The sequence below is a fragment of the Athene cunicularia genome (genome assembly GCF_003259725.1).
Source record: "Athene cunicularia isolate RWA chromosome 9 unlocalized genomic scaffold, athCun1 chr9_part2, whole genome shotgun sequence".
NCBI lineage: Eukaryota > Metazoa > Chordata > Aves > Strigiformes > Strigidae > Athene > Athene cunicularia.
This window is the reverse complement of record NW_020799111.1, coordinates 82,471-94,346: the sequence shown is the minus strand read 5'-3', so window position 1 is coordinate 94,346 and position 11,876 is coordinate 82,471. Positions and strand designations below refer to the sequence as shown.

The window sequence follows — 11,876 nt, the reverse complement described above, 5'->3', positions numbered from 1 at the left end:
GGGTGGGCAGGGCCTGATTCTGCCTATGTGCTGAGCATCCACACCCTGCTGGCTGCTAGCCCTGCCCATGCTCTCTGCTCTAGGTGAGCTACATGGAGATATACTGTGAGCGTGTGAGGGACCTCCTGAACCCCAAGAACAAGGGGAACCTGCGGGTGAGGGAGCACCCCCTTATGGGCCCATATGTTGAGGATCTTTCCAAGCTGGCCGTGACCTCCTACAATGACATCCAGGACCTCATGGACTCTGGGAACAAGGCCCGGTGAGTTGGGGAAGCAGGAGATGGGCAAGATTGGGAGAGCTTGCAGATATCTCCAGAAGGTTCAGTTTACCCTCCTTGCTTTGCCAGTCTGACTTCTCTGGAGGTGGCGGTTCCCTTCAGTCTGAGCATTGGGTACCCCTCTCCCTCCACGTATTTTCACCTTACCTCCTTCCTGCTCTCAAAACGCCCTGGTGCCAGCAGGAGAAAGCCTGGACTTTTGCACATCTCCTCCCAGAGTCCTCTCCTGTCCTTCAGACTTGCCTTTCCATCATGTACCCTGTCCTGAAATGAGCCCTGGCCCTGTTGCCAGCAGCTCCAGAGTCCCCTGCAGAGTGTCACACCTTCCTGTCCTCCTCTCCCTGCAGCACAGTGGCTGCCACCAACATGAATGAGACCAGCAGCCGCTCCCACGCTGTGTTCAACATTATCTTCACACAGAAGAGACATGACGCTGAGACGGACATCACCACTGAGAAGGTGAGAGTAGAGCCTGGAGGACGCAGGGGAACCTGCATGGACCTGGGAAGGGCTTCATGTGCTATCAGCAGCACTTGGGACGAGGTGGTGCGGCATGAGGGAGGGTTGAAACGGGATGGAGATAAATCCCATTTGGGCTCATGGTCCCTCGAGGGACTGGCTCCTGGACAGGATATTAGGCAGCTGGTACCCTGCAGCCCTGCCTGCAAGGGTGCTAGCCTGGCTCCTGGCCACATCCTGACAAGGATAACCCCACAGAGCCCATCTCTGACTTCAGAGCAGTGTCATCTTGCAAGAGGTCTTGCTCCCTCCTTGTCTCTGTGCCAGGGCCCTGTTTCCTGTGTCTGTTGGGGCCGACAGTCTTGTCTCTGCCTGCAGGTCAGCAAAATCAGCTTGGTGGACCTGGCAGGGAGCGAACGAGCTGACTCCACTGGTGCAAAGGGTACAAGACTAAAGGTGAGAGCTGTCATGAGGTCCCCTTCTACCAGCAGGGATGCCACATCCTGCCCTCTAATTCCCAGCTGTGACATCTCCTTTCTTTGCCTGGTTCCTTGCCCAAAATCTTTGGCGGGGTTTTGTTTGAAAGCTGCCCAGTGCCAGTTCCACCGAGGTCTGCGAGTCCCAGTTGGGAGGTCTGGTTACCCAGTAAGACCAGCCCGTAGTGGGACTGCCCACCCCATACTGGGACTTCCCATCTCCTGGTGCACTGGGCTTTAGTGCTGCTCTGAAATTGGGCCTGAGCATCTCGGCTTTTCCTCTCTCCACCAGGAAGGAGCAAACATCAACAAGTCCTTGACCACTCTGGGGAAAGTCATCTCTGCCTTGGCTGAAATGGTAGGTGGCCGGGGTATAGACTAGTGGCAGCACCGTGGGGCAGTGTGCTCACCTCTGAGGCCTAGAGCATTCTGGCTCTGAAGGAGGAGCAGATACATGCTGAGCTGTCCCTGCAGCTGGGATAAACTGGGCTGGTGAAGCTGATGTCTCTGTGGGGACTTGTACCTGCTGCTCTCTGCCTGGGGGACGGGGAGCTGTAGTGGGTGCCGTGGAGGGGAGCAGCTCACTTAAACATTCTTTCTGCTTTTTTTTTGCAGGATTCTGGGCCAAACAAGGTAGGTGCCCTGGATGGGCTGGGGAAGAGGGGGTTGGTTTTTAGCACAGTCAGCTGGGAGTGGGTGGCAGGGTGGTTTGGGTCTGAGTCTCTGCCTGGACCCACACCATGCTTCTCCTGAGGGCTGGCAGAGCCCTCAGCATCCTGATCACTCTCCTCACCCTGTGGCTCTCAGGACCTGGCTTTAAACACCTGGCCCAGCCCAGGCATGGCATTTCACAGGCAGGACCTGTGCAGCTGAGCAGAGCTGCCCGAGGTCATGGTGGTGGATCAAAGCCGTCCTCTGAGTCCCAGTAGCTGAGGACCAGCTGTTACCTTTCCTTTGAAGAGAGCAGGCAGCCTGACAGCCCTTCCTTCTGCTCTCCATCCTTCAGAACAAAAAGAAAAAGAAGACAGATTTCATCCCCTACCGGGACTCAGTGCTGACCTGGCTGCTGCGGGAGAACCTGGGTGAGGACACGGGTGGGAAGTGCAGGCTTGGCGGTGGGCACGGCTGCCAAGTGGAGGATGATGGCTGGCATGGGAACCAGCATCTGCCTGATGTGGGTGTATCTATCTCTCTGAGCAGGGGGCAACTCCAGGACAGCCATGGTTGCTGCTCTCAGTCCTGCTGACATCAACTACGATGAGACCCTCAGCACCCTCAGGTAGGAAGAAGTGTGTACCCACATGGCAGGCAAGGAGGGAGGAGTCCCTGAAACCCAGGCACTGCCATGTGCTCTGCTCACCTCTGTAGCAACTCTGGCTGGGGGCGTGCTGTGGGGGGACCCTGCAACGTCAGATGAGGCCAAAGGATTGTCCTGGCACTGGGATCCTCCAAAGGACTGTTTGCTGCACTCCTGCTTGCCCAGCAGCTGTGGGTTTGCCCCCGCTGCCACTGCTCAGGGCTCTGCCCTTCCCTAGGTATGCCGACCGTGCCAAGCAGATCCGCTGCAATGCTGTCATCAACGAGGACCCCAACAACAAGCTCATCCGGGAGCTGAAGGATGAGGTGGCACGTCTGCGTGACCTTCTCTACGCCCAGGGCCTCGGGGACATCATTGACAGTAGGTACCGCCCAGTGTGCGCTGGCAGTGGCTCCAGGCAGAGGCGGACTGAATCCCCTTGCCTGCGGGGCTGGTGTCCCCATGGCTGCCCTGTGTCCTGGTCTGCCGGCTGCGTGGCAGCATCATGCTGCCCGAGCGAGGTCCGGACACCTCTGGTGATACCCTCTGCGCGCATTCACAACCCCCAGCCCACTCCCGTAAGCAGGAGGAGCTGCTTTACGTTGGCAGAGCTCCCCCTCCACCTCCTGTCTTCAGCATCCCATGCCCAGCAGGGGTGCCAGGAAGATATTCCCAGGGCTGTGCCTGCCTGTGGGCTTTCCTCTGTGTGCTGTCAGATATCCTACTGAGGTGAACCCACTCTAGTTCTGTTCTCACCGTCTTACCCCTGCTTCCTGCCCTCTCTCTCTCTCTTAGCCCATCCTGCTGCGGGAGGATCCAAATGTGTGTATTCCCCATCACTGGTACTCTCTGTTGCTTCACGGCTTTTGGGAGGTGTAGGCTGTGCCCAGGGGCACCTGTGCAGCATGGGGAAGGGCTCCTGTAACCAGCCTCGGCTGGTGAAGAGGCACTTGCCCACAGGCTGGCCATCCCCAGGGCTCTGGTAAAGGGGATGGTGGCAGAGTCATGGTTAGCACCTGGGCTCGGGATAGCACTTGGAGGGACCCACGTCCTTCTCCTCCGCTGTGCCAAGGGCCAGATCCCCACAGGGACTCCTTCTTCCATGCTGTCACAATGTTTCCTCTCGCTGCTGCTGCTGCTTCTGTTGGTGCTGGGGGTCGTTGGGACTGGAGACCAGCACGGTGCTTGGGTGGGCTGGCATGGGGCTCTCCTGATGCAGCGGTGTGTGGTGATGGCCCGGAGGTCTTTGCCTGCAGATAAGTTCTATTGGCTCATCCCTCGCTGGGCCAGGTGGTGCAGCCAGGCTGTGGCAAGCCCGCTGAGGAGATGGGGGGCCTGGCCCATCCCCCGCTGGCTTGGCTCCCCTGGATGCGGGCTGATGGAGATAGGTGACTAACGCTGCAGATACTAACCTGTGCCCTGCCCGTCTCTGCCACAGTGTGCTGAGCCTTCTTGGGGCTGGAGGAGCATCTCCAATACCTGGATGGGTCCCTTTGCCATGGGGTCCAGTGGCAGGTGACGCTTGAGGTGCCAGCAGGCAAGCGCTGCTGCCTGCAATGGGCATGTTGTGACCCTGCCCTCACTTTGCTCTCTTTGCCTGCCCAGCCAAGGTGCTGCTCCAGCGGGCCAGGGGCTCAGGCTCTGCCAGTGAGGGGATCCCACGGCTCCTCCTGCTCCAGCTCCCCGGCCCCTTTGCAGGGCAGAGGCCCACCACCTCACCTCCCCTTCTCTTCTCATTCTCTGCCCACAGATCCAGCTAATCTGGGGCAGTTGGGCCGGGAAAAGCACCTGGGCTGTGTTGGTGGATGACAGTGGCACACTCTTGGGGAGGACAGCTGATCCCAGGCCTGATGGCTGCAGGATCTGGTGCATCAAAAAAGCATCCCTGGGAGCCCAGGAAGGCTCCAGAGCTGTTCCCGCAGCTGATTATGAAAACAGCCCCGTGCTCCTGGCAGGCTGCCTGGGCTGGGGGAGATGTGTGTGCCCTTGCCCTGCTGCTGCCTGCGCCTGTGCCTTCTTGTAATTCCTGGCTTTCTTCTTGATGCATCCAGCTGCTCTTTTTTTTTTTTTTTTCCCAACAGCTTTTCTTGTCTCTATCTTTCTCTTCCTGTCCGTGTGTCTTTCCCTGGCCCACCCCTCCTTCCCCACCCATAGATGTGTCCGACTTTGAGAACAATAATGATGCTAGAGGGGCAGAGCTGAGTCACCGCCATGACAATCTCTCCACAGTGACCAACGCCATCGCTGGGATCAGCCCCTCTTCCTCCCTGTCGGCCTTGTCCAGTCGTGCTGCCTCCGTTGCCAGCCTCCATGAGCGCATCATGTTTGCTCCAGGCAGCGAAGAGGCGATTGAAAGGCTCAAGGTGAGAGGCCGGTGCCTGGCAGGAAAGAGGGCTTAGCTCAGTGCTCTTGCACTGAGGCTTGTGGAGGAGGTTTGGTATTTTCTGGAAACCCATGGGTGATGCTCATAGGATGCAATGCTCAGGCAAGTTCTTGCAGAGTGGATGGACCCAGAGCTCCCAGGGTTCTGGACTGCCGACCAGGGGAGGGTTTGCCATGGCAGAGTATCTGGTGATGCTGTCCTCTCTGCGGGGTGATGCTGCCTTTGCCTGCAGGACAGGCACTCCTGGCTCAGCATGGTGCAGGAGTGGGCTGGCAGCAAGGGGTTGGAGAGGCTGGTCTTCATGTCCTGCTCTTTGAAGACAGGGATGATGGAAAGATGTGGGTGAAATACCACTACGGCTCATTTAAACCAGCCTGAAACTGAGACCAGTGTCCTGCTGCAGCATGCTGGGCAGTGCCTGGCAGAGTGGGCAGATCTGCTGCCCGTAGGACATGCTAACCCCCTTCACTAACCCCACACTTGCCAGGAAACAGAGAAGATCATTGCAGAGCTGAATGAGACGTGGGAGGAGAAGCTGCGGAGGACAGAAGCAATCCGAATGGAGAGGTGGGTGGGATGGGATGGGTTTGGACAGTGTGGGGTTCCCCAGGCATCTCCCTTCCTCTGCACTTTGCCTACAGCAGTTCAGCTCCTGGGGGCAGCTGGGCAATTTGACCATCCCCAAGGCACCCCAGTGCCCACCATGTTATCCTTCATGGACATGGTCTGCTCTGAGAAACCCTCCTCAGGCATGGAGAGAGCTGAAGAAGTCTTACAGCTTTGATCTGTGGGACAAACCCATGGGCTTGGGTCTGCTCCTGGGCTTGTCTAGTGCCAGCTCCAATGGCTCGTGGGGCTTTGACAGGCTCTTCTTTCTCTTGCTTCTCAGGGAAGCGTTGCTGGCTGAAATGGGGGTGGCCATGAGGGAGGATGGAGGCACCTTGGGTGTTTTCTCTCCTAAAAAGGTAGGATCATCTTATTCTCTTCTTCCTGGCAAACGAGGGATGGTCTGTACCCCTGCAGCTCCCTTCTGACCTGTTCTGTCACTGCCAGCCAGCCCCAAATATTTCACTAGCATTTTCTTGTCTCTGAAACCCTCAGGGAAAATCCCAGTGTTGACCCTGCTGGGTACGAACATTGGTAGAAACACATGGCTAAATGTCCAGCCCCCGTTGCCTAGATGCTGTCCCATTCGGGTCAGGCTTTGCTGACAACTGCTGTGTTGGACTTCAGTGTCAGCTTATGAAAATCCATGCTTTGGGGTATTTGGAATTACTGCCTCTGAAACCAGCAATCCCTCACTGAGAAACGGGGGTGCAGAAATATTGCATACTCTTTATTGCTTATAACATCCTGGACAGTGTTTTCTGAGCAAACACTGGCCATGCCTCAAAGAGTGTGTGTGCCAGCGAACCCTGCCAAGCAGCAGTTACAGCACCTTGCTGCCCCTCGCTCATCTGTATAACCGTGATGTTCAGTTTACAGCCCCAGCCCCCAGAAGCCTGCAGGGCAGGGCAGGCTGCGAGGTGCAGGCGCCTGCCAGCAGGACCAGGGTGTACTGGCTCAGCTCTGCCGCCACACTGAGGGATGCTGACCAGCTGCCCCAGCAGCTGATGCTGGCTGGCTTGGCCAAACATCTTAGTAGATGTGTGTGTCCCCAGCTGAGGTGGTGACAATCGATGATGAAGGCTTTGGGACCTTCTCCTTGTGTGAGTTGGTGCAGCTTTTAGGACAGATTTCTACATTGTCATCTTTGTTTCTCATTCTTAGCCGCTGCTTGTTAGGACCCCAGACCTCTGTGTAGAAAGCGTGGGGGTTTATTCCCCAAAGCAGGTTGGTCTTGGAGGTGGGGCATTGCTGTGGTGGTTTTCGTACCTCCTTACTCTTCAGCTATCTGATGGGTGGAATTTCTTCTGACTTCTCCAGTGGTTGGCAAGGAAAGTTGGCATTGCTAGTGTGCAAAACCCGACTTCATTAAGGGCAAAGCAGGGGCAGAACTCTGTTGTCCTGCTGTATGCAATTACTGGGGTGGTTACATCTCCAGGAAGCTCAGTGAAAGGTAGAGCATCTGCCTTCTACTATCCAGCCTCACAAACCTGGAGAAAAACTGGAAGCTGAAGTCTAAGATCCTGGGGCGGCTGCATGTCTGCTTAGAAGGGCTTGAGGTTAAATACTATAGCCAGCTTATTCCTTCCAGCCACCGTGGAGAAGAACCTGTGTTTCCCTTGAGCTCCCGCTCTCCTGCACTATTTGGAGTGAGTCTCTCCTATCAGCCAGGTGTCAGAGCACTGTTGTAAGGGGGAAACCTCTGCATGCCGCGTGTGGGCTGATAAGACGTTGTTATGGTCTCTGCTTTTATTTGTGGGAAACTCAGAACTTCACCTACTGATGCTCCCGCGACTTTGCGTATAGCCTGAAGACCCAGTCATGGCAGCTTGCGATGGAGTGAGCTAAGATAGCTGCAGCTGGAGAGGCCTGAGGCTGGGGGAGAAACTTCCCTCTCATGGAGAACAAAGTGGTTTGTGACCTTGGGGAAGAAAATGATGGGAGGGAACTGTTAGGAAGGAGACCAGAGTAAAATTCAACCTGGAGATATGGCTACAGGTCTCTACTACTTTTTGTTGAACCTCTGGTCTGGGACCTGCTCTTTTGGGTGCTTCATCTGTCCTTGTATCATCAGTGGAGGAACTTCTAGTTCCACTATACTGAACCAGCCACTGCATGGGACATGGCTCTGCCCCAGTTACGCTGTCCACAGTGGAGCTGGGGGCTATGGTGAGGCGAGGGCCCATGAACGGGCAGCACAGGCAGGCAGGGTCCTGCCCCAGGAGGCACTAAGCTGTATCAGGGACTCCCCATGGGCAGTGTTTGGCTCTGTGTTGGGCCTGTTTGCATTATGAATTTTCAAAGGCAGCCAGGGGAAGGGTGCCCAGGGCTCAGCCCTTTGAGGAGGAGAGCAAGGGGGCCTGCAGAGGCAGGTCATCCTCATCCTGGCTGCTCAGGTCTCTGCAGTCCCCTTGAAAAGTATCTGCCTGGGCATGTTGTCCTGGAGCTACAGAGGGCAGGAGAGCCTGTCCACATGCTGGGGGCAGAAGTGCTGCTTCATTCCAACTTCCCTTGGGAACATACCTTAGCACCTGGGTAGACTGGGCACGCTGGGGTGACTCTTGTTCATCTCTCCCAGACACCCCACTTGGTCAACCTGAACGAGGACCCACTCATGTCCGAGTGTCTTCTCTACTACATCAAGGATGGGATAACAAGGTGAGGGTCAGGTGCTGTGGAGCAGTGGGAGCCTAGCCTGTATCTCAGTGCCTGACTCGCCCCGGGGGGCTGTGGGGTAACATCTGTCCCCAGGCTGGGCACCGTTTCTGGGCATCCCCAAAGTGCCGTAGCTGTATGGGAAAAATGTATTTGCCTGGCAATCTTGTTGGGGGTGTTGGTCTCCTGGTTCTGGGGGGAGGCCCAGGGAATGACTGCTCTGAGGAAGTATTGAGCTGGGTTTTTTTCTTGGCAGGGTTGGCCGGGAAGATGCAGAGAAGAGGCAGGACATCGTTCTCAGTGGGCACTTCATTAAGGAAGAGCACTGCCTTTTCCGCAGTGACACCAAAACCAGTGGTGAAGGTATTCCTTGTCTTGAGGGGCTCCACCTCTCTGGGGACCTCAGTCCCTCTGCACATCCCCAGCATCTGCCCCCAGGTGGGGTCCTGCCCTCCTCAGGCTAGCGGGGCTCTCCTGTGTGGCTGGGGCTCTCCTATGTGGCTGTGCCTTCTCCACGCTTCCAGAGCGAGCTACGGCCCTCACCTAGCTGGGAGAGAATCTCGTGCAAGACACATGGGAGCTGCCATGGAGAGGCAAGCCAGGGAGATGAGGGCAGGATGGAAGAGCAGACCATAGACAATTCCCCCACCCAAGACACAGAGCAGAGATCAACCCAAAAACCAGCAGGAGCCTGGGGTTGAAAGGGCTTTGGGAGATGAGCCTGGAGAGGCTGGAGCTGTGTGCTGGAGGCTCTGATCTCTCATGTCCAGTCTCCAGCTGCATTTAGTCCTTGGGACTGCTCTGATTAACATGAGGCTGACTGAGTCCCATTGGTTGCCCAGGGGTGCTGCTGGTGGATGCCCTGTTTACCCCCTGCCTCTACCTTACCTTTACTCCCTCTCTCCCCCTCCCACTGACCCTGCAGTAATAGTGACCCTGGAGCCTTGTGAAGGTGCCGACACCTACGTGAATGGCAAAAAGGTGACGGAGCCCAGCATCCTGCGCTCAGGTTGGCCCCAGAGTCGGCACGCCAGTGCTGCTCTAACCTGTGTCCCTCCATCCCGCTGGGACCCTGCAGGTTGTTCCATGTCAAACCCATGCCCTTTCCCCCCGCCCCACGTACATTCCTGTAGGAAATCGCATCATCATGGGGAAGAGCCACGTTTTCCGCTTCAACCACCCCGAGCAGGCTCGGCAGGAGCGGGAGCGGACCCCGTGTGCTGAGACACCTGCTGAGCCCGTGGACTGGGCTTTTGCCCAAAGAGAGCTGCTGGAGAAGCAGGGCATTGACATGAAGCAGGAGATGGAGCAGCGGTGAGGGCACAGGGGCTGGGGCCATGGAGAGATGGGTATCCACCTCTGGGTTGGTCATCCTCTCCTTCCCCATTCCTCGCAGGCTCCAGGAACTGGAGGACCAATACCGGAGGGAGCGGGAGGAGGCAAATTACCTTCTCGAGCAGCAGAGGCTGGTAGGTCGCCAGGATTTGGCTCCTTCTCAGGGTGCCCAGGCATGGCAGAGTCCTGGCAAGTGTTTGTATGGGGTGTCTGTGTCCTACAAGCAAGGGCAAACCTCTTGTTCTTGGGGTTGTCCCCATAAACATGGATCAAGAGGAGGGAGGAGGCTGGGTTGCTGCAGCAGGGGAGAAGTGCTGTTTGGCAGCATGGAGGAAGGTCGCACCCTGTGGGCTGCATCATCCCTCTCCCTGCTTCCCCCAGGACTATGAGAGCAAACTGGAGGCTTTGCAGAAGCAGATGGACTCGAGGTATTACCCTGAGGCAAACGAAGAAGAAGAAGAACCTGAGGATGAAGGTGAGGGCTGGGTGCCACCACAGGGCTTTGATGTTCTCTGTGGGAGCAAGAAGGGTGGACCATGGGTCCCCTGGGCACCTCTGCACCCATGTCCTCCCTCCTGGCAGTGGGGTGACTGTCTCTCTGTGTCCCCACAGTGCAGTGGACAGAGCGGGAGTTCGAGCTGGCCCTCTGGGCCTTTAGGAAGTGGAAATGGTACCAGTTCACCTCCCTCCGCGACCTGCTCTGGGGCAATGCCATCTTTCTCAAGGAAGCCAACGCCATCAGTGTGGAGCTGAAGAAGAAGGTGGGTGCCTGGGGCTCCTCTCTGTCCTGCTGCAGTATTCACAGCAGAGAAGAGTGGGCCAGGGAAGTGCCGAGGAGGAGGTTGCTGAAGGCACCCCATGGAGCCTGCTGTCCACCTGGGTGGCTCACCATCCCACTCTGCCCCTCTCCAGGTCCAGTTCCAGTTTGTGCTCCTCACAGACACACTGTACTCACCTCTCCCTCCTGACCTGTTGCCTCCCGATGCTGCCAAAGACCGGGAGAAGCGGCCGTTCCCCCGGACCATCGTGGCTGTAGAGGTGCAGGACCAGAAGAACGGAGCGACACATTACTGGACCCTGGAGAAGCTGAGGTGGGCGAATGATGCCCGCACCAGGGTGGGCCCAGCCAGCCTCGGCCCGGTTTCTCACCACTGCCTGCTGCATTCCCCTCTGCCTGCAGGCAACGCCTGGACCTGATGCGTGAAATGTATGACCGTGCCGCCGAAGTGCCTTCTAGTGTCATTGAGGACTGCGACAATGTGGTGACTGGCGGAGATCCTTTCTATGACCGCTTCCCCTGGTTCAGGCTGGTTGGCAGGTGAGCGCTTCGGCTCCTTCTAAGCATGGCTGGGACCTGCAGGTAGCCCTGCAGGAGAAAGCGCCGTCCGCTCTGCCTTGCACAGGGCATTCGTCTCCCCGGGGCCGCACCATGGGAGTACGCATTCCCGCCCCAGTGCTGGTCGGGCCCATCTTGCCTGTGATGGTTCTCCTCCACATTGGCTGCCGGGACCCCGAGGGACCTGTGAGCTGCTGGCCACCCTCCCGCTGCCTGCCGTGACACTGAGCTGTGAGGCACGGGCTCCTGGCTTGCCACCGATGGGAGGCAGGGGGCCGCGGCTGCCCAGTATGCTGAGCCCGTGCAGTCGCACCTATGCCTCGGCTGGCACGCGTCCATGTGCACGCGTTGGTGTCCGAGCATCCGTCTGTACAGTATGTGCCATGCGTCTCTGTGTGCTTACTGCACGCCAGTTGGAAGGATGCGGTGCTGGCAATGAGGATGGGCCACCCTGGAGAAGGGGTCTGCCCTGGTGGGCAGGGGGCTGAGCTGCATGGCCCAACCAACCGCGCCTGCCACGGAGGCATCCCCCCACGTGCCAAAACACGCGGAGAGATTCCCTTCGGTGGCGGGGCTACGGCAAGCCTCATGCCACCCGCCTTGTCCCCGTGTTGCCTGCAAAGCCAGCGAGGGGAATTCCCACCATTTGTACCAGTTCCTTGGGTTGCTCTTTTCTCCACCCTTTATAGCCGCTGGCCATTGATGGCTTCCTTTAGAGATGCACCAGATGGGCATGTCTTTATTTCCCAACACCCCTTGGTTTATGCAGAAAAAAACCCACCCCAAAACCCAACTGAGAAAAGAAAAAAAAGATCCCCCCAAAAAAGCAAAATTCCTATTCTTGTTCTCTGTTTGGAACAGCTGGTGTTAACCTGTCTTCTATCTTGTTGTACTAACCTTAGTTCAGATATCTCTGGCTGCAACAGCTCTCCTCTTTTCAACACATGCATGAGCGAGCGCATGGCTGATCTCACCCCCTCCCCTACCTTCTCGAACCCCGACTCCGACATCACCGAGCCTGCTGACGAGCAGCACCAGGGGCATGAGGA

The 11,876-nt window shown here is 57.3% G+C and overlaps 1 protein-coding gene and 1 long non-coding RNA gene across 12 annotated transcripts in view; one reads left to right on the top strand and one right to left on the bottom strand.

Moving 5' to 3' along the window:
* KIF1A (kinesin family member 1A) overlaps positions 1-11,876 on the top strand; it is a 33,603-nt gene that overhangs the window by 5,225 nt on the left and 16,502 nt on the right. For 4 of the 11 annotated variants that reach the window (XM_026855564.1, XM_026855563.1, XM_026855561.1 and 1 more), the window contains exons 5-25: positions 84-262; positions 628-739; positions 1,118-1,195; positions 1,508-1,573; positions 1,831-1,848; positions 2,222-2,297; positions 2,416-2,494; positions 2,751-2,893; positions 3,308-3,334; positions 4,667-4,875; positions 5,383-5,462; positions 5,785-5,860; positions 8,080-8,159; positions 8,413-8,519; positions 9,082-9,165; positions 9,290-9,470; positions 9,553-9,625; positions 9,873-9,966; positions 10,104-10,252; positions 10,404-10,582; positions 10,672-10,809. In XM_026855564.1, coding sequence (XP_026711365.1) covers positions 84-262; positions 628-739; positions 1,118-1,195; positions 1,508-1,573; positions 1,831-1,848; positions 2,222-2,297; positions 2,416-2,494; positions 2,751-2,893; positions 3,308-3,334; positions 4,667-4,875; positions 5,383-5,462; positions 5,785-5,860; positions 8,080-8,159; positions 8,413-8,519; positions 9,082-9,165; positions 9,290-9,470; positions 9,553-9,625; positions 9,873-9,966; positions 10,104-10,252; positions 10,404-10,582; positions 10,672-10,809 — 2,228 coding nt within the window. The remainder of the gene's footprint in view (positions 1-83; positions 263-627; positions 740-1,117; positions 1,196-1,507; positions 1,574-1,830; positions 1,849-2,221; positions 2,298-2,415; positions 2,495-2,750; positions 2,894-3,307; positions 3,335-4,666; positions 4,876-5,382; positions 5,463-5,784; positions 5,861-8,079; positions 8,160-8,412; positions 8,520-9,081; positions 9,166-9,289; positions 9,471-9,552; positions 9,626-9,872; positions 9,967-10,103; positions 10,253-10,403; positions 10,583-10,671; positions 10,810-11,876) is intronic. The other 7 variants (XM_026855568.1, XM_026855566.1, XM_026855565.1 and 4 more) reach the window with 3 other exon arrangements.
* Positions 4,179-11,876, bottom strand: part of LOC113483754 — a 15,553-nt gene continuing 7,855 nt past the window's right edge. Inside the window, exon 3 of the long non-coding RNA XR_003399084.1 lies at positions 4,179-4,191. This is a non-coding gene — a long non-coding RNA (uncharacterized LOC113483754). The remainder of the gene's footprint in view (positions 4,192-11,876) is intronic.